We start from the raw sequence: 21,119 nt of genomic DNA, 5'->3' as shown, positions 1-21,119 counted from the left end.
AAATGGACAGAGGACCTCAATAAGCATTTTTCTAAAGAAGATACACAAATGCCCAACAGACTTGTCAAATCACTATGTTGTACAGCTGAAACTAATGTAACGTTGTGTGTCAATTATAATTCAATTTAAAAAAAAAGGAATGAGGGGTGCCTGGGTGACTCAGTCAGTTAAGCATTAGACTCTTGATTTGGCTCAGGTCATGACCTCAGAGAAGTGAGATCAAGCCCCATGTCAGGCTCTGCACTGACCATGAAGCCTTTTCTTGGGATCTTCTCTGTCTCTCCCTCCACCCCTACACACCCCCCCATTCGTCCTCTAACTCTATAAAAAAAAGAAATGATGAGGAGTACCTGGGTGGCTCAAGATCCAGAGAGGTGTCCCTCTGCATCTTTGACTAAGTCCTGATCAAGCATGAGAAGAAATTACTTGAGACTAAGAAGAAAAACACTGAAAATTAGGCAAACAATTCCTGGATCTCACACAGGATGGGAAATAGTTTGTTTTCACCAACCAGAATGCAAGAACATAATATATCGATCAGGAAGAATCCTCAGAATGTAGCCTTAGTAGTGGGATTGAATTAGCCCTAGAAAAAAATGCAGTTCTGAGACTGTTCTAAAAAAGCTGAAAGTGTAAGTCTCACATGAATAAAAATACCCCAGATGCCTGGGTGGCTCAGTCGTTCAACCATCTGCCTTTCTGCTCAGGTCCTGGAATCAAGTCCCACATAGGGCTCCTTGCTCAGCAGGGAGCCTGCTTCTCCCTCTGCCTGCTGCTCTCCCTGCTTGCATGCTCTTTGACAAACGAATAAATAAAATCTTTAAATAAACAAATAAATATTCTCCGAGGGAAAGAAAAGTAAGCCTCAAAGAGATCCAACTAACTCCAAGAAAGTGCAATGCATGCCAGAATTTAAAACTAACAATATGTAAAGGAATAAAACAAAATCCAGCAACCAACAATGTACATTCACAATGGTCTGGCCTCAAGTACAAAATTATCAGCTATTCAAAGCAGGAAAATAAGGGCAATTATCAAGAGAAAAACCAACCATTACAGACTCAGAAATGATGAACATGATGGAACCGGCATCTGAGGACATTGAAACAGCTCTTTTAACTATGCTTCTTGTGTTTGAGGGAGAGAAAAATATGGGCATGACAAGAAGAGAAATAGGAGATTTTAAAAGATCCAGATGGAATTTCTAGAGATGAAAAGTACAGTATCTGAAAAACACAGAAGATTACACTGTAGAAGAAAAGATCTAAAATGAGAAAGAAAAGACTGAAAAAAATGGACAGAGCATCCGTGGCCTGTGGGACAACAGCAGTCTATTATATGCGCAGATTCTGAGTCAGGAGAAAAAGGGGAGGGGGACAAAAAATTGACAAAACATGCCAAAAAATTCCAAATTTTATTGACTATAAACCTTTAGATGGGGGCACCTGGGTGGCTCAGTGGGTTAAAGCCTCTGCCTTCGGCTCAGGTCATGATCCCAGAGTCCTGGGATCAGGCCCCGGATCGGGCTCTCTGCTCAGCAGGGAGCCTACTTCCTCCTCTCTCTGCCTGCCTCTTTGCCTACTTGTGATCTCTGTCTGTCAAATAAATAAATAAATTAATTAATTAATTAAAAAAACCAAAAAACCTTTAGATGGAAGACATTCAATGAACCCCAAACAGAATAAACAAAGTTCGAAACCACATAAAACAAAGCATTATAGGGTTTAAGAATATATACATATGGTAAAAACAAAAACAAACACAAATTCACCAAAATTCAGGATAGTGGTTACCTCAGTAGAGGATGAGGCCCCTGGTCAGAGGGGAGCACCAAGGCATCAAATGTTATTAGTGTGTGCTTCTTTTTTAAGTGGCCTAAAGGGCAAATACATTAAACTGTATATAAGCAAACTTCTTTGCACATGATTGACATCAATAATAAAAATACAGAAAAATAAACTTCATCCATTCTCCTTCCCGTCACTTCAAACACAAGCTACTAACCTGGGAGTTATCCTTGACCTCTCCCTAGCCAACCAGATCCAACTATCCCGGGGCTGATTTTATCTCTTAAACCTTTCTACTACTCTCCACCTACACCGTTACACCCTGTCCCAGCCACCATCCACTCTGCCACTCTCCCCTGGAATGATCCCTTCCCCTTAAGCAGAAGGAACAATCACGACTAATTCTCTCATCAGTTGGAAGGTGTCAATCTTGCCCCACTTGCTATCTGGTGCAGAGATAAGGAAATTGCCCAAGGATTCAAAATCTATTAATCACACTCTGGAGCCCACAAAGCCTTTACCCCACCCATACTACCTGGCCGTTGAACAAGATAATTCTGGGAAAGGCTTAGCCAAGGTCTGCGATAAGGTAACCTGTAAAACTTTTTCCCTTCCAGTAACTTCCTCACCTCCTTATCTTCCTCTTAGTTAGTCCTTACCACTGAGCTCAAACCCTATTTCCCAAGGGAATGCCTTCCTAACCCTTGTCCTCTTACATGCAAGTCCCTGGTATTTGTCCTCATTGCATTCCAAATGTCTGTTGTCCTTCCTCCACTAGATTGTGACCTCCACAAGGGCAGGGCCCCTTGTTGCCCAACTCTATAGTGTCTGGCACACCCCTGCCCTCTCTGGCTCCTTCCAGTTCCATTCCTTGGTGAAAGTGATGGGTCACCAACAGACCTCTCTCTTACCTCCCAACAAGCAATCTGGCCTTTTGACCCTACCAGCAGCCATGTGTATGAGCCAGGAAGGGCAGGGAATGGCCCACTGACCTTGAGATGTCCTGCTTCACAGAAGGGACCCGGTGCCCAGGTGGGAATGAGAGACACTTTGGGCTCTTGAGACCTGAGGCCACACACTGGGTCCCAACCAAGCACCCCTTCCCTTGTTTATCATGTCCACTCCCCCCACTCAAGAGCTTGGGTGGAAGGCACTGACTGCCTGGTGCAGGTACACCGGGGCTACCAAGGTAACAGACCAAGATGGCCATGCAGGAGGAGGTAAGGGTGGGGATGGGGGTCACAGGTGTCACTCTACCTGTGGGGCTTCCACAATGCCCGGAATAAATTTGAGCCCCCCGAGATTTGGCAGCTCTTCTTGGCAACACTGAGTGCTTTCAGAATGTTTAACTGTGGTCTTAATGGCCCACAGCAAGGTACTGTCATGCTCTGAGTCCTTAAGTGTCCAACACAGGATATGACCAAAGGTAGATATCCAGGAAATTGAGGTCTGGCTAAGGCCCATGAGTCCTTCAGGACTGGCTCAGGCACCTCCTTTTGAGAAGTCTTTCTTCCCTGACACACCCTTCCACTGTCCCTGTGCTCTCCACCATGAGTCCCCATAGCTCTGATGCTTCTGTAGTGGACTCAAAGAATGTTTGTCGAATGAATAGAAGCTTGCTGGTTTGACTCTCCTCTGAGCAGTTGTGTTGGTCTAGCAATCTGTCTGGAATTCTTTTCTCTTCATTCACCTGCTCAGTTTATTCCAACACTTAAGGGATCACTAGATATTACATACACTAACTGAGCTCAAGGGTGACCTCCTCCAGAAAGCCTCTCTGACCTTCCCTTTAGGTGTTCCTCCTCTCCATGGCCACCACACCTAGGTGGACTTCTCAGCCCCTAGACCAAGATGATCCCTTGTCCACAGGACCTGATTCATATCTCTGCGGCTATCACCTGGCAGTGTTCGGCAACAATCCCAATTCTGGTTGGGATCCCAGCTCTGCCACCTGAGTTTAGGCAAGTCCCTCTTAGTTTGCCAGCCAGTGGAATGGCTGGCTGAGAAGTCTAGAAATGAGACTCAAAACCACCTGAATACTCAGGATAGCTATTATGCTCTCAACCCTACAGGAGGGAAAAGGGCAGGACAGAGCCATTAATACCTGGTATTTGGTAGCCCAGGTAGCGGTTAGGGGAGAAGAGGAAGTTACAGTAGGCTTTGTCCTTCTCCGCCCCAGTCTTCTGTCCTCCACCCCAAGTCACCTAGAAAACAGAGCCTGAAACAAGAACTAAGTACTTATGTTTTATTTGAGAGGTGCAAACCCAGGACACCGAGTGAGAAAAGGGAAGCAAGGCAGGGAAGAACTGATGGTAATGCAAACTGATAGCAGTTGGGTCCTGCTTCATGACAAGCCTTGAAGAAACACAGCAGGTGTGTCCAATGGCTACTCGGGCAATCCTCCCATTGGAGAAACAGTACCTTGCAGCTCCCAAGGAAAGGGAGGGAAGAAGGTACTTGATCCGCCTGAGTCTCTCCCATCTCCCATTAATTAAATGTTATTTCAGGAGCATTTACTCCCCCACACTTCTGGGCCGCTAATATAGCAACCTGAGATGCCAGATCCCATGCCCTGCAGTGTGGCATTCCATCCAAGTCTCGAAGCTATAGGAGAAACAATCTCTGGACATGTGGCTGGTGAGTGCCAAAGAGAATCTGATTCAGTACCTAAGATGGGTCCAAAACAGTCCAACACTGTTTTTCTTGTGTACCAGATGAGGAAACATGGCATAGTGACCAAACACCTTTTCCCAGGTCACATGGCTAGTAAGTGGTAAGTAAATTCAGGATTTAAACATAGTCTGGTTCTGGAAATTATAGAAGACCAAGATAAGGAAGTTGGATTTTATGTAGCAGGTGAAGGAAAGTCGCTGAAGAGTTTCAAACTGGGCAGTGACACAAGATAAAGAGCTTTTGGATAAAGCTCCCAATCTCTACTTTCCTTGTGGCTAACCTTGGCAAAAGTAGGTGGCCCCAGAGAGGCGAGGGCATGCAAGACAGTTCCAAGGAGTCTCTGACTGGGTCCAGAGCTCATATAGGCTTTAACACCACCTCATAATCTTTCTCTGTCTTCATCGAAGCCTATTCCTACTGAAGACTATCTGGTCAGAGGCAGGCGAGATCTGGGTAGAGAAACCAAGATGAGGAGAGGAGATTCATCTAAAGACCAGCAGCAGGAGGACCAGCCATCTGTCCACTGCTGGCCTGGAGGTCTGGGGATCCTGGAACCCGTTGGTGAATCCTTCGGTGTTGCCTGAGATGGTCAGATCTCATGAATTGTCGGCCGCATTGATCACATCTATGTGGTCGGTATCTGGTGTGTATCCGCATATGTCGTCCAAGCTCATCAGAACGGAAAAAAGACCACATACAGCTTTCCCACATGCATTTATAGGGCCTCTCACCTGTGGGGAGGTGACAAGGGACAGAAGAAATTAAGTAGAAGAACATGCCAGCAGGTGCTTACAAAGGGGTCTGACTCTATTGAGGAAGAGCAGTCAAGGTTGAGAAACCAAGAGAAAACCAAGGGAAAGGAGCAAGGAGGCAACAAGACCAGCAGTCCCATGATTCTGGCATGGTCACACTAGGTAGCAGGAAAGCACATTGGTGGGGCCAATACAGTTTGACCCCAAGCTTGAAAGATAACAAGCTAATCCCAAGCCATTACAAACCAGTGGTCTAGCACAAATCTAAAGCCCAGAGACTCCTCTACCCCACCCAACCTTACCCCACCTATCTGAACACCTCATTCACCTGTGTGTTTGCGCTGGTGACTCACAAGGTGGGAGCGCTTAGTATAAGCTTTTCCACAGCTTTCATATTGGCAGCAGTAAGGCCTTGAAACCGGGGATCTCCTCCTGAGAGCCCTTTCCTGGGACCTGGAGTTCCGCTCTGCTTTCAGGGGGGCATGCATGCGCTGCTTGGGTAAGGGGTCTTCCTGGGAGCCTGGCTGGCTGAGAGAGTCCTGGGATTCTAAAGCCAGAAATGATGGGGACCCAGCTGGGCTCATCCTAAAGTCATGGGGTTCTTTAGGGGGCAACATCTGAGTCAAAGAAGGAAGCATTGCCTGGGCCTCAGTAGAAGGCATGGTTGGGCCCAGTAACATTTTAGGTGTTAAAGAGTCTCTGTTAGAAGGTACTGTGGGGGGGCCAGAATAAGGCATTGATGGAACATTGATGTGGGATGTCACTGAGATTCCACTGGGAGCTGAAACTGGCAGCCCACTGCGGGGCATCCTTAGATTCCCACCAAAGGTCATGGCCACCCCTGGAGTACTGGGCTCTCCTAAGGGCATCATCTGGGGCCCCCTGAAAATCACCATGCCTGGCTGGGAGGGAGACATTCCCTCACAGTAAATCATCTGGGAAGGAGTGCGAGTCACTTGGGAGCAGTAGCTCACACCATGCTCAGGCAGCATCATACTGAACTGTGGCCCCGTTTCACTTGCATTCTGCCTGGGAGCCTCAGCTAAGGCCAAAGGGATCCTCTCCAGCTCTGTGCACGGAAGGAAGTGGTGAATGCCTGATGTGCCATCATTCCAAGAGGTATGCACTCCACTGCGTCTAGGAGATGGAGACATGTCCAAGATGGACATTGACTTCTCAGTATCCTTGAAGAGAGAGAAGTGAAATTCACCCCTTGTTCAAATTCCAATTCCACATGTCCCTCCTTCCCAACTCCAATCCCTCTTTCCCATCTCTGGACTCCACCCTTATCCAGCCTCCAAGATCTTTTGCCTGAATTATCCCAGCACCAGGCCATTCTCCTGGGTGGACTTTCTAAGAAGCAAGTCTAGCTGACAGGAGCACAGTGGAAGCCTGGACGGGACACATGCCATTTTTTCTCCTTGTCACGTTCATGTCAAAAAAAAAAAAAAAAGAACCAAGAGAGCAAATAAAATATTCTATATTTTAGCCTATAGCCTATAGCTATAGCCTATAGCTTCAGTAAAAGTCTGAGAAAACCTTCAAAGATATCTTTAAGTGTAAGGGTGAAAGAACATACAAAATTGGCCTAAGTGCAGAAAGCCACAAGAGTGGGAAGAATTGAGGGTTCAGATGGGTCATGACTCTAGTCAAACGTAGAAAGCATCTGCAAATATTTACTTACAGAAGAGGGTCTGAGCTGAGTTGGAACTGCAGAGGACAAGTCTGAGATCAACACCGGAGGAGGTAAGAAAAAGGACGATTTTTAACAAGGGTAGGAGATGAGCTTGGAAGTCAAGAGGCGGTATTCCTGGAAGACTGACTGGTGTAAAGGGAAATAAAGAAGAGATGGGCAGTAGAACCTCTTAAAACAGGACGAGATCCAGGAAAAATTTTTAAAGCTGTCCATCACTGTAGCATTAGAGAGAGCTCTTGCTGAAAATCCTGATTTCTCACAATATTATTTTGAAACTATCTTAATGAATAATTTCCCATCTATCCCTCCACTGCGACAGTCCAGAAAAGACCAATCCATTCAAATACAAAAACCAAAACGTAAGTAAAAAATACAGTATCCACAGAAGATACTAAAACACCAAGAGAAATTGAATATTGCAATCTCAAAAAACCAAAACAAACAAACAAAATAAATCAGGGCTCCTGGGTGGCTCAGTTGGTTAAGCATCTGCCTTCAGGTCAGGTCATGATCCCAGGGGGTCCTTGGATGGATCCCAGCATCTTCTCCCTCTGTCCCTCCCCCACTGCTTCTCCTTCTCCCTCTGCACACACACCCCCACCCCAGCTCAGGCTCAGGCACTTGCTTCTCCCGCTTTCTTTCTCTCTCTCAAATAAATAAATAAAATCTTAAAGAAATTGACTGAAAAAAATGTTGCCACAGATCAAGGAAAAATGAGCAACGTTCACGCACACACACAAAAAGAAAGCAAACTTAAGAAAGCAATTCCGGCTTTTACACCAATTACAGAAACATCACAGAACAGAAATAGCGGAATTCAAAGAAGTTATGTCCAGATAAACAAGTTATATTAGAGGGGAGCAGGGGAGACAATGATAAGGGGCATGGAGGGGGCTTCTGCAGTGGTGGCAGTGTTTCACAGATCTTCACTGTATAATCATCCATTAGGCTGTACACTTATATTCACTTCTCTGTTTTTTATTTTTTATTAAAATAGTTTCAAAATAATATTGTAAGAAATTGGGATTTTCAGCAAGTGAAAAATGCCATTTTAAAAATCAGAGTAGAGGCACCTCAGGGACTCAGTTGCTAAGCTTTTGCCTTCGGCTCAGGTCATGATCCCAGGGTCCTAGGATTGAGCCCCGCGTGCTCCCTGTTCAGCAGGAAGCCGGCTTCTCCCTCACCCTCTACCCCCACTTGTGTTCCCTCTCTCACTGTTTCTCTGTCAAATAAATAAATAAAATATTTCATAATTAATTAGTTAATTAATTTAAAATCAGAATAAATTAAGCAAAAATAACGGTGAATTTCAATAGGAAATATTCTGTACATTTTCCCTCCCAAGAGGGAATTTGTAGCTGTAAATGCTTATAATAATAATTTAAAAAATCTCAATTCAACAATCTAGCTTTCACCTTAAGGAACTAAAAAAAAGAACAAACTAACCCCAAAGCTGGCAGAAGGAAGGAAATATTAGAAAAAATATCAATGAAACCAAGAACTGGTTCTTCGGAGAGATTAACAAATTGCCAAACCTTTAGCTAGACTGGCCAAGAAAAATGTGAAAGCGAGGACATTACTACCCATTTTACAGAAACGAAAAAGATTATGAGAGTACTATGAACAATTTCATTCCAACAGTTTGGATAACCTAAATGATATGGATAAATACCTACAAAGACAAAAATCTACCAACACTGAATCATGAAGAAGTAGAAAATCTATACAGACCCATAACTAGTAAAGAGACTGAATCAATAATCAAAACCCTCTAGGACAAAGAAAAACCCTGAACTTGATGGCTTATGGTGAATTCCAAATATTTAAGGAAGGATATCAATGCTTCTCAAATTCTTTCAAAAAATTGAAGAAGAGGGAATACTTGCTACCTCATTCTGGCATTGCCTTGATACCAAAGCCAGGCAAAGACATCACAAGTGAACTAAACAACAGACCAACATCTTTCATGAATACAGATACCAAAAAAATCCTTTAAAAAAATTCAGCAAACCAAATCCACCAGCATATTAATCAGATTATACAACATAACCAAGTGGAATTTATTCCAGGAAGACAAGGCTGATTCAGCATCTGAAAATCAAAGTAAAATAAAGGGGGGAGAAAGCAGAAAAAGCACTTGAAACAATACAATACCCTTTCGTGATTAAGGAAAAAACTCAAAAAAACAAAGAATAGAAAGAAACTTCCAAGTTGATAAAAGGCATTTATGAAAAACCCATAGCTTATAGCATATTCATGATGAAAGACTGAAGGCTCTTTAAGATCAAGAAAACAAGGATGGCCACTTTGACCATTTTTTTAAAAAATGTTCTGCCCCTATACCTTTTTATTATTTATTTATTTATTTATTTGCCAGGGAGAGAGAGAGAGAGCACGTGCGCACAAGTGGACAGAGTGGCAGGTGGCCGAGAGAGAAGCAGGCTCCCTGCTGAGCAAAGACCCCCCCTCCCCCCATGTGGGGCTTGATCTCAGGACTCTGAGATCACGACCTGAGCTGAAAGCAGCAGCTAAACCGACTGAGCCACCGAGGCATCCCCACTTTGACCATTTTTATTTCACATTGTATTGGAAGTTCTAACCAGAGCAATCAGATAAGAAAAACAAAAGGCACCTGTATTGGAAAAGAAGTGAACTGTCTGTTCCCAGATGATATGATCATATATGTGGAAAACCAAAGGATTACACATACACCTGTTAAAACTAACAAATTCAGCAGTAGTAAGAGTCATTTTATAAAAGATTGTTTATTTATTTATTTATTTGAGAGAGTGAGTAAACACATGTGTCAGAGAGGGGTAGAGGAAGAGGGAGATAATCTCAAGCAGACTGCACTGAGTGTGGAGCCCAACTCAGGATTCCATCCCATGACTCTGAGGATCATGACTGAGCTGAACCCAAGAGTCAGACACTTAACCAACTGAGCCACCCAGGCACCCCATAAGTAGTAAGATTCAAATTCAAGGCATGAGTAGATACTTTTCCAAAGAAGACGTCCAGAAGGCTAACAGACTCATGAAAAGATGCTCACCATCATTCAGCATCAGGGAAATACAAACCAAAACCAGGATGAGATACCATCTCACACCTGTCAGAATGGCTAAAATTAACAAGAGAAGAAACAACAGGTGTTGGCGAGGATGCTGAGAAAGGGAAATCCTCTTGCACTGTTGTGGGAATGCAAACTGGAACAGCCACTCAGTAGAACAGTATGGAGGTTCCTCAAAAAGTTAAAAATAGAGCTACCCTATGACCCAGCAACTGCACTACTGGGTATTCACCCAAAGTACACAAAATACAGATTCAAACGGGTACGTGCACCCCATGTTTATATCAGCATTAGCAACAACAGCCAAAATTGGGGGATATATATCTATCTCAATCACACAGTGGAATATTACTCAGCCATCAAAAAGAATGAAATCTTGGGGGTACCTGTGTGGCTCAGTCAGTTAAGTGATTGACTCTTCACTTCAGCTCAGGTCATGACTTCAGGGTCATGAGATGGGTCTCTGCACTGGGTGTGGAACTTGCTTAAGATTCTCTCTCTCCCTCTCCCTCTGCCCTTTTCCCCATCTCCCTCTTCATCTCTCAAAGAAAGAAAAAGGAAAAGGAAAGAAAAAAATCCTGCCATTTGCAATGATGCGGATGGACCTAGAGTGTATTACACTAAATGAAATTAGTCAGAGAAAGACAAATTACCATATAATCTCATTCATGTGTGGAATTTAAGAAAGAAAACAGGGCATCTGTGTGGCTCAGTTGGTTAAGTGTCTGCTTTGGCTCAGGTTATATCTGGGTCCTGGGATGGAGCCCCACATCGGGCTCCCTGCTCAGTCAGGAGACTACTTCTCCTGCTCCCTCTACTACTCCCCTGCCAGTGTTCTCTCTCTCTCTCTCTCTCTCAAAAATCAATCTTTAAAGAACAACAACAAAAAAAGGAAACAGTGAACAAATGGGAAGCAGGAAAAAAAGGAGAGAGGGAAACAGACCATAAGAGATTCTTACTGACACAGAACAAACTGAGGTTTGAGGGCAGGGAGGTGGTGGGGATGGGCTAGTTGGGTGGTATTAAGAAGGGCACTTGTGATGAGCACGAGGTGTTATATGTAATTATATATTATATATATTCAGTCATATGAATCACTGAATTCTACTCTTTTTTTAAAGATTTTATATTTTTGTCATAGGGAGAGCAAGAGCACTTAAGCAAGGGGAGCAGCAGGCAGAGGGAGAAGTAGGTATTTGTATGCCCATATTCGGGGCAGCAGAATTCATCAAAGCCAAAATGTAGAAGCAACCCAAAGTGTCTATCAGCAGATGAACGGATGAACAAACTGGGGCATATACCTAAAATGTTCTATTATTCAGCCTTAAAAAAAAAAAAAGAGGAAATTCTGATACATACTTCAACATGAATGAGCCTGGAAGACATTAAGCTAAGTCAAATAAGCTGGTCACAAAAGGACAAAAAAAAATGTATGGTTCCATTCATAGGAGATATTTAAGGAAGTCAAATTCAAAGAGACAAAGTAGAATGATGTGCCTGTCAGGGATATGGGCAGGCTGGCATTGGGAAGTTACTTTTTTTTTTTTTTTTAAAGATTTTATTTATTTGAAAGACGGAGATCACAAGTAGGCAGAGAGGCAGGCAGAGAGAGAGAGAGAGGGAAGCAGGCTTCCTGCGGAGCAGGGAGCCCGATGCGGGGCTCGATCCCAGGACCCTGAGATCATGACCCAAGCCAAAGGCAGCAGCCCAAACCACTGAGCCACCCAGGCGCCCCGGGAAAGTTACTTTTTATTGGTTGAAGAGTTTCAGTGTGGAAGGCAGAGGAACATAGTGAAGGGAGGGAGAAACTGCAGGAGACTCTTTTTTTTTTTTTTTTAATGATATTAATCTATTTGACAGAGAGAGAGAGAGATCATAAGTAGGCAGAGAGAGAGAGGGGGAAGCAGGCCCCCCATTGAGCAGAGAGCCCAATGGTGGGGCTCAATCCCAGGACCCTGGGGCCATGACCCAAGCTGAAGGCAGAGGCTTAACCCACTGAGCCACCCAGGCGCCCCCCACAGGGGACTCTTAAAGGAAACAAACTGAGGGTTGCTACATGGAGGGATGGGGGAACTGGGTGATGGACACTGGGGACGGTGTCCCCGGTTGTAATGAGCACTGGGTATTATAGAAGACTGATGAATTACAGTCCCTAAAACAAATAATACGTCATATGTTCATTAATTAAATTTAAATTTAAAAAATAAAAATAAAAGAGTTTCAATTTGGGAAGATGAAAAAAGTTGTGAGGATTAATAGTGGGGATGGTCGCACAGAAATGTGGTATGACTAATGCCACTAATTATACACTTAAACATGGTTATAATGATATTTTTGTTATGTAGATTTTACCACACTTTAAATGTCTAAAAAAGGTCCTACTGGCCAAACTTGTGACAATTTGAGAATCAAAAAGAATAATGACTACTCGTTTTAACAGAAGCTTTGAACATTGTGATTTGAAGTGAAAATTAAGTGTTTTTTTTTTTATCTCTTTCTGGTAGGAAACTTATTTCAAAATCACCAGAAGAGTCCAATGGTTTAAGAAAAATCCTGCTTTACAGAAGAACACAGACTAATAAATGTAAAAGGAGTGGTAGAATTGGAAAATCATTATTTTACAACCCTTCATAAAACTTTCAATTAAGGGGGGTGCCTGGGTGGCTCAGTGGGTTAAGCCTCTGCCTTCGGCTCAGGTCATGGTCCCAGGGTCCTGGGATCGAGCCCCACATCGGGCTCTCTGCTGAGCAGGGAGCCTGCTTCCCCCCCTCTCTGTGCCTGCCTCTCCGCCTACTTGTGATCTCTGTCTGTTAAATAAATTAAAAAAAAATTAAAAAAAAACCTTTCGATTAAGGAAAAATTAACATTTGGTTGCCACCAATAGGTGACTGATTGGTGGGGAACTGCGCATTTGGATCTATCCAAGATAATGTTACACAAATTACTTTCTGACCACAAGGCTAAAAGTTAAGTTTGAATCAGGAGATCAATCAGGCTTTTCACTAACTTAATTCAAGGGCCAAGCCTAGTGTGACCCAAACGTGGGGATCCAGATTCATCTCTGATGAAGACGGAGTCTAGGGCGCCTGGATGGCTCAGTGGATTAAGCCGCTGCCTTTGGCTCAGGTCATGATCTCAGGGTCCTGGGATCGAGTCCCGTGGGCTCTCTGCTCAGCAGGGAGCCTGCTTCCCTCTCTCTCTCTGTGGCTGCCTCTCTGTCTACTTGTGATTTCTCTCTGTCAAATAAATAAATCTTTAAAAAAAAAAAAAAAAAAAAAAGACGGAGTCTACCATACCCATGAGACCTTCTTCAGGAATCCAATGAAGCTTAAGGTCTAAGTTCAGTTTAGAAATGGATCCAAGAGCCAGAGGATCAAGCTAAATTATACCAGGAGAATGCAAGATGATAAATCTGGAAGAAGAAGAGCCCACAAGACCAAAGACAGTATCATGAAAAATGGAAAGTCAGTCTGGAAAAAAGAAAACTACTCTAATTTCAAAGAAACTCAAGAGATTGAACAACCAGATGTGGCGTGTGGTTTTAAACCAGATCCTGGTTTGGACATAGTATTGTAAAGCACATTTTAGGCACAACTAGGGAAATCTGAAAACAAATTACATTTAAGATGATATTAAGAAATTAGAATTCTGGGCGCCAGGGTGGCTCAGTGGTTTAGGCTGCTGCCTTCGGCTCAGGTCATGATCTCAGGGTCCTGGGATCGAGTCCCGCATCGGGCTCTCTGCTCAGCAGGAAGCCTGCTTCCCTCTCTCTCTCTCTGCCTGCCTCTCCATCTACTTGTGATTTCTCTCTGTCAAATAAATGAATAAAATCTTTAAAAAAAAAAAAAAAGAAAGAAAAAAGAAATTAGAATTCTGTTGGGGAGGGTATGTGCTTTGGTGAGTGCTGTGAAGTGTGTAAACCTGGCGATTCACAGACCTGGGGATAAAAATATATGTTTATAAAAAATAAATAAATAAAAAGAAATTAGAATTCTGGTAGATTTGAAAATGTTCTGACTATGGAAGAAAATAATTTTCTTTCACCCTAGAAGGGTTGGGGAGAACCTGTCTCACTCACCACTATATGCAGCTCGCATAAAGCAAGCACATAACAGGCTCCAGATAATGTCTATCAGGTGGGTATTTCTGGGGCGCTCAGCCCCCCTTTTCCTCCCTCTCAGTGACGGCCCTCTTTTATTTTCAAGATCCTTCACAGGCAGACTTCTTTGGAAATGCTTAAAATATACACCTTCACCACTACCTTGCCTAGTTATTCCCCCAAATTCGATTTGGCCCCCATTTCTCCACAGAAAACAGCTCTCATGAAGGTCATCAACAACCTTCGCGTCACTAAATCCAAACACTTGTCAGACCCCTTCTTGCTTGACCTCTCTGGAGCTCCTGAGACTACTGACCACACTCTGCTTCAAATGCCTTCCTCCTGCGGCCTTGGGAACACATTTTGTCACACTTTCTTGGTTTTTCTCCTTCTTCCTCAACCACCTCCACAGGTTTCCCGTACTGCCTACTTTCCAGGCAATCTTTCTCATGCTAATGATCCATTTAAGGTTTATATTCCACTTATTCTAGACCAGTAGCTCCAGGGCAGAAATTTCCGCAATCTTCCAGCTGCCTACTGCTCAGTCCACTGTGGATAGCCCAAAGGCTCATCACTCAATGGACTGGTTCTAAAACTCAAGCTCATCCTAACTCACCCCCTCCCCTCCACCAAGAGTAGAAAACAAGCCTGTTCTTCTCATCCTTTGCTCTCGCACAAAATGTCACTATTCTTGCCCGTCGTGCAGGCCAGAGATCTGATAAGGTGTCCCCGATGGCTCCTTCACCGCCTAGATGCAAGTTAATGACCAGTTTTTGTGGTGTCCACCTCCAAAACATGTCCAAGACCTATTTGGTTTTCTCTACGTTCACTCTCACCTTCCTAGTGAGGCTGCCACCTTGGTTCTCACTTGGATCATCACAGTAGCTTTCCAGCAATCACCTGGAATTCTGCCCACCTATCAGGGCAACTCTTTGCAAAATGCAAATCTAATCACAACAGATCACATTTAAATTCCTCAGGGGCTTCCTATGGGCTATGGCCCTGCAGGACCTCCCGTAAGGCCGGGATCTCCGCCTCCCTTCCCTTGGGCCACTCACCCATCACTCTCTTGGCCTTAGTTCTAAGTCCATCTCTCACTTCCTCCCAAGGCTGATTCCCTTCTGTCTCTGGTCTCGGACCCTGCAAACCCTTCACCCAGCCAGTTCCCCAGGTCCAGACCAAATCCTCAGCTGTCTTCCCCACCTCCTAAATCAACTCAAAGACCTCTGCTATTTGTTCCCATGGGCCCCGTTCTTCTCCCTCATAGTAATTTGTACGTGTCCAGTCATTCAGCTACTTATTAATATAATAGCATAGTATCCTACAGTAAGCTCACCCCAAGGTCTTGGCAAAGGCCTGCTACTTACTAATTTTTTCCTCCCTGCTTGCTTCCTACTGACAGAAATCTAATTCTGTCTTCTTTCCTGGATATTCAGGTATCCAGGGCGTTCAGTTGTACGAAAGGGCGTTGCCCAGGTCCTCTTTACCCCCAGGGCCCAGCACAGGCGCTAACGCTGGGTGAATATTAATTGCATAAACGTCACATCATTTATGTCCGAGATCTCCCATCCCTCCCCTTCCCAACCCTACCCTCACACTTCTGATACCTCAGATTTCTGCTTCCCTCCACCCACCCCCCACCCCCCGACGCCCGGCCCTGGGGCTGACGTCTGGACTCACCTGTACGAGCTGATGCTGAGCCGGCTGCCACTGTATCTGCATCTCCGCCCCCCGCTCCATCTCAGCCTGGGATGGGCTGCACATCAGGACGGCGTGCGGGTCCAGGCCCACGCCAGATCACAGCTGAGACGCTCCGGCTCGGCGTCGCAGGTCAAGCACCCCGCCACCACCACGCCACAATCACAATTGCCTCGCTCAGCTTCTACTTCTCACGGAGCCGGGGGGGGGGGGGGGGGGGCGGGGGGGGCGGAGCCAAGGGCCGCACCCACAGACCCACCCATCAGCAGCCGCCCCACCCCGCCCCGCTGCAGGGGGCACCCAGGTCCTGCCCGGACACGACAGGGTCACTAACAGGGGAACTCAGACCGTCACCACACCTTGTGTCTGAAGTCTGCCTCTACCCGATTTACCCCATTCGCCCTTCAGTCTGAGCATCTCTTTTTGGTCCTTTTGGTCCGAGCGGGGGTAAGAACATTGAGGTTGCAGACTCTAGGCCTTGGAGACCTCAGAGTGGAAAAACCAGGGCGGGAGGCAGGAGGCAGCTACAGACAGGGGTAAGGGAGACAAGAGAACCATAACCAGCACCCCACCAGGTCAGGGTTCTTTGTCATAAGCTCCCAGCGGCCTGGATCTTCTCTGCTATAAACCAGGTACCTCTCTCCCTTGTGTGTACAAACCAAATTCTGGGACCTACCTAGCCGGTGTCTTTATTCCAGAATTCTTACTGAGTACCTCCTGTGCGTTGCACTGTTTTTCGGAACTAGGGATATAATGGCAAACAAGACAGAACCAAGGGTCTTAACTCTCAAGGAATTTTCATGTGAAATGGGAGGGCAAATGAATATAATAAAGTCAATAGTTAATATATTCTTTGGTGGCGAGTGCCACAGAGAAAATGATATAGGAAAATGTGAGCTGAGCACTGAGTCCCTGAAAGGGACCTCCCCATAGGAAGACTGGAGAGATCTGAAGCAGAAGAGAGCTTGGCTTGCGGGAGGAAACCCAGGGGGACTGGGGGATAGCCACTGTGTGAGTGTGGAGGAAAGTGGAATGATATGATAGGGAATGGTCTTGGACAGCAGTCTGAACTTCATTCAAAGTGTGATGGGAAGCCACTGAAAGATTTCAAACTGGAAATTAATAGGATCTAAGTTTTTAAAATAATCATATGGGTCCTTTGAGGTTTATGGATTATAGGAGATGAGATCAAAGCAGGGACGCCAGTTAGAAAACTAAAGGAGGGCGCCTGGGTGGCTCAGTGGGTTAAGCCTCTGCCTTCGGCTCAGGTCATGGTCTCAGGGTCCTGGGATGGAGTCCTGCATCGGGCTCTCTGCTCAGCAGGGAGCCTGCTTCCCCCTCTCTCTCTGCCTGCCTCTCTGCCTACTTGTGATCTCTGTCAAATAAATAAATAAAATCTTAAAAAAAAAAAAAAAGAAAGAACGAAAAAGAAAGAAAGGAAGGAAGGAAGGACGAAAGAAAGAAAGCAAGCAAGCTAAAGGAGCTCTCCAAGAAGGAGCTGTTCGTATTTGGTGGGCGCTGGTGATGGCAATTAGAGGATATTTTAGAATGAAAAGGAAAAGGACTTGGTAATGGGTTGGAATGGTAAAGGGCTGAGAGGAAATGAGGAAACAAAGATGACCCCTAGATTACTGGCTTGAACAACTGAGTGATGACTGCATTGTTTGGGAATATGGAAAGAGAAGAAGAGCAGATTGGAGGCAGCTGAACCAATTCAATTTCAGGCATATTGACTTTGGATGGTCCACTAAATGTGCTCAGAGAGAGATAGGGGTTTTAAATGTAAATTTGGGCATTGACAACACAACACCTTATGGTGGTCATAAGGCCATTGGAGTAAGTGGGATCAGCTAGGAGCTGGTTAGATAAAGGGACTGGGGACAGAATCTGAGCATCTCCTACATGTAAGTTTCAGCAGAACAGAAAGTTCATCCAAGGAGACTGAGAAGTAACAGACGGAGAAGTAGGGGAGTCAGGAGATTATATTTCGGGAAGCCAAGAGAAGTGTGCATTCAAAAGAGGGACTGTGCCACCACATCAAAGGTTGCTGAGATAAGAACCAGGACTTGACAAGATGGAAGTCATGGGTGACTGACAAAAGCAGATGGAGCCTGGGACTACTGGTCTTGGTGTCGTGAGTTCTAGCCCCATATCAGGCAGAGAGTTTACTTACAAATGTGTGTGTGTGTGTGTGTGTGTGTGTGTTTAAAAGAGATTTTGCTATAAATGGGGGCAAAGAAATAAGATGGTAGTTGGGAGGATTGAGGGAGGCTGAACAGGGATCCACCAATAAAGAGAAACTAATATTGAAGGAGATAGCTTAATTATAGGAGCGACATTGATAATTCAAGTAAAGACAGGACCCAGACGGAGTATGAATGGGCAAGTGGGACTTTGGTGAAAGGGGGGACTTTTGTTCTTTTGTAACAGGTTGGGTAAGAAGAGTCTTGACTATCTTCGTGTTTCCAGCCACTAGTACATGGTGGGGCTGGGAGCAGGCCCTTGGGAAATAGTGGCTGTGCCTCTATCACTAACACCTGCTCAGGTCTCAGCTCAGGTGTCACTGCCTTCTGGGACCATCTCTGACTCTCAGGTGATACCTCTCCCAGTTTCCATAAACTAATGTTTCTCCCAACATGGCATCTCGACTGTGCCTGCAGAATGAATCATATTTGAGGGGCGCCTGGGTGGCTCAGTGGGTTAAGCCGCTGCCTTCGGCTCAGGTCATGATCGCAGGGTCCTGGGTCCCACATCAGGCTCTCTGCTCAGCAGGGGGTCTGCTTCCCTTCCTCTCTCTGCCTGCCTCTCTGCCTACTTGTGATCTCTCTCTGTCAAATAAATAAAAAAAATCTTAAAAAAAAAAAAAAAGGATGAATCATATTTGATACATGGAGCAGATTATTAACTGTTTATCCTCTATAGGATAAAATTATTTATTTTTAAACTAAATTAATTAATTACTATTTATTTAAACCATTTATCATTTATGAATAACAACATTAATAATTATCATTAATTTAAATTATTTCATTAGTTGTTATTTAGTTAATTTAATTAAATATTTTATTTTTTTAAAGATTTTATTTATTTATTTGACAGACAGAGATCACAAGTAGGTAGAGAGGCAGGCAGAGAGAGAGGGGGAAGCAGGCTCCCTGCTGAGCAGAGAGCCCGATGTGGGGCTCCATCTCAGGACCCTGAGACCATGACCTGAGCCGAAGGCAGAGGCTTTAACCCACTGAGCCACCCAGGCACCCCATTAATTAACTATTTTATAGTTAATTTATTTTGCTTTTTTTTTTCAAATTTCATGTTTTCAAGTGACCATGAAATGAAAAGAAGAATGTGCAGAAAAGAAATATAGGAGTGAAAATTTTCTTTTACTTGTAAAGCAAGTACATACAATTAGTATGACAGTACCAAAAAAATGAAAAAAGTAAAACTGTTTACATCATTTTCACATCAACCTGTTTGAACTTTGATCCTTTCACTGCAATCTGAGACCTTATATAAGTGATCTTCGGTAACTAACAAATGATTTTAATAAAACCAAAACTGCTAAATTGTACCAATGATGTAACATTTACTTTCCTGATTCATCTTTCATTTTAAAACAGCTAAGACTTTTTAAAAATAAATTTCCATTTTAAAAGTGTGATTCCAATTCAGTAAAACATTTCGTGTGTGAATTAAAATTTGCCTTTAACCGGGGCGCCTGGGTGGCTCAGTGAGTTGGGTGTCTGTCTGCCTTCGGCTCAGGTCATGGTCCCAGGGTCCTGGAATTGAGCCCTGAAATGAGATGGGCTCTCTGCTCAGCAGGGAGTCTGCTTCTCCCTCTCTGTATGCTCTTCCCCCTGTTTGTATTCCCCCTCCTCAAATAAATAAAGTTAAAAGAAAAATTCACACTTAACCAAACAGAAGTATTTTGCCTCTCATTTGCACTGTTTCACTGTTCTAAATTTTAACACGAAACTCCAGCTGGCTGCGCTGAAGGACAGAATGGAGGTAAATCAAGTTCTGTTTCTTTGTCTTTATAATCAATCGCTGTAAAGCTGTGGAAGCTACTGTGTGAACACAGGCATATCTCATACCACACGTGTTAGAGACATGACCCATGCCTAACGTGAGTTCCAAGCACAACTGAGCACTCTCTGAATTAACTTCCAGTAGGGGCACCTGGGTGGTTCAGGCGGTTAAACATCCAACTCTTGGTTTCGGCTCAGGTCATGATTATAGGGTTGTGAGATGGGGCCCTGTGCCCAGCTTCGTGTTTAGCTCAGTCTGCTTGTCCCTCTCTCTCTGCTCCTCCTCTCCACACCCCCCAAATAAATAAATAAAATATTTACAAAAAGGTCTGTAGTAAATATATGCTAGTACATTATTTTCATGGTTTTTTTCTTTATTTTTTTATTGAGATATAATTGACATTTAACATTATAGTTTCAGGTGTACAACATAAGGATTTGATATGTGTATATATCATAGAATGATTACCCCAATAAGTGTAATTAACATCCATCACCACCATTATAATCTTTTTCTTCTCTCAGCAACTTTGTGGTATACAATACAGTATTATTAACTACAGTCACCATGCTGTACATTACATCCCAGGACTCTTACAGCTGGAAGTGTGTACCTTTGACCACCTTCACCCACTTTGCCCGCCCCTCACCTCCTCACCGGCCTCCCACAAAAACAGGCAGAGGCTTTAACCCACTGAGCCACTCAGGCGCCCCCAGACTTTACATCTTAACCAGATGATGCATTCAGAAAATTTTCCTGATTTTTATCTGACGACCGCAGTTTCTGTTCTACCTATGAGTTCAGTGCCTTGTTTTGCTTTTTGCTTAGGATCCACATATAACTGATATCATATTTGTCTTTCTCTGCCTGACTTATTTTACATACAAACTGCCTTCAGGGTCCGTCTATGTTGTCACAAACGGCAGGATTTCCTTCTTTTTTTACTACGGCTGAATAATATTCCATTGTGTGTATATGTATATACATGGCAGTGATCAACATTTTGTATACTCGGTGGTATCCTTTTCTCCGTGTACAAGTATACATGTTATAGCTCATTTTTTGTGCTTTAAATAAAAATGAGTCATTTTCAACAAAATAAAAATCAGGAAAATTTTCTGAATGCATCATCTGGTTAAGATGTGAAGTCTGGGGGCGCCTGAGTGGCTCAGTGGGTTAAAGCCTCTGCCTTTGGCTCAGGTCATGATTCCAGGGTCCTGGGATCATGCCCCACAACGGGCTCTCTGCTTAACAGGGAGCCTGCTTCCTCCTCTCTCTGCCTGCTTCTCTGCCTACTTGTGATCTCAGTCTGTCAAATGAA

At 44.1% G+C, this 21,119-nt stretch overlaps 1 protein-coding gene across 1 annotated transcript; it reads right to left on the bottom strand.

Moving 5' to 3' along the window:
- Window positions 1–4,030: 4,030 nt before the first annotated feature.
- Window positions 4,031–15,859, bottom strand: KLF17 (KLF transcription factor 17). Its single transcript, XM_082688555.1, has 3 exons — window positions 15,755–15,859; window positions 5,541–6,396; window positions 4,031–5,191 (listed from the first exon to the last, which is right to left on the bottom strand). Exons 1-3 carry the CDS (start codon window positions 15,836–15,838, stop codon window positions 4,947–4,949), a joined length of 1,185 nt encoding a protein of 394 aa, XP_082544681.1. The 5' UTR covers window positions 15,839–15,859; the 3' UTR covers window positions 4,031–4,946.
- Window positions 15,860–21,119: the final 5,260 nt, after the last annotated feature.

The sequence above is a fragment of the Mustela nivalis genome (genome assembly GCF_964662115.1).
Source record: "Mustela nivalis genome assembly, chromosome: 10".
Taxonomy (NCBI): domain Eukaryota; kingdom Metazoa; phylum Chordata; class Mammalia; order Carnivora; family Mustelidae; genus Mustela; species Mustela nivalis.
This window is presented reverse-complemented; position numbering and strand designations above follow the sequence as displayed.

What these genes read in the sequence shown, in the direction of transcription:
- KLF17 (XM_082688555.1), bottom strand. Translation starts at nt 15,838, where the DNA reads ATGTGCAGCCCATCCCAGGCTGAGATGGAGCGGGGGGCGGAGATGCAG. An exon ending in CTCAGCATCAGCTCGTACAG is followed by an intron (nt 6,397 to 15,754) that starts GTGAGTCCAGAC and finishes TCTCTCTTCAAG; the next exon opens with GATACTGAGAAGTCAATGTC. An exon ending in TCACCAGCGCAAACACACAG is followed by an intron (nt 5,192 to 5,540) that starts GTGAATGAGGTG and finishes ACCTCCCCACAG; the next exon opens with GTGAGAGGCCCTATAAATGC.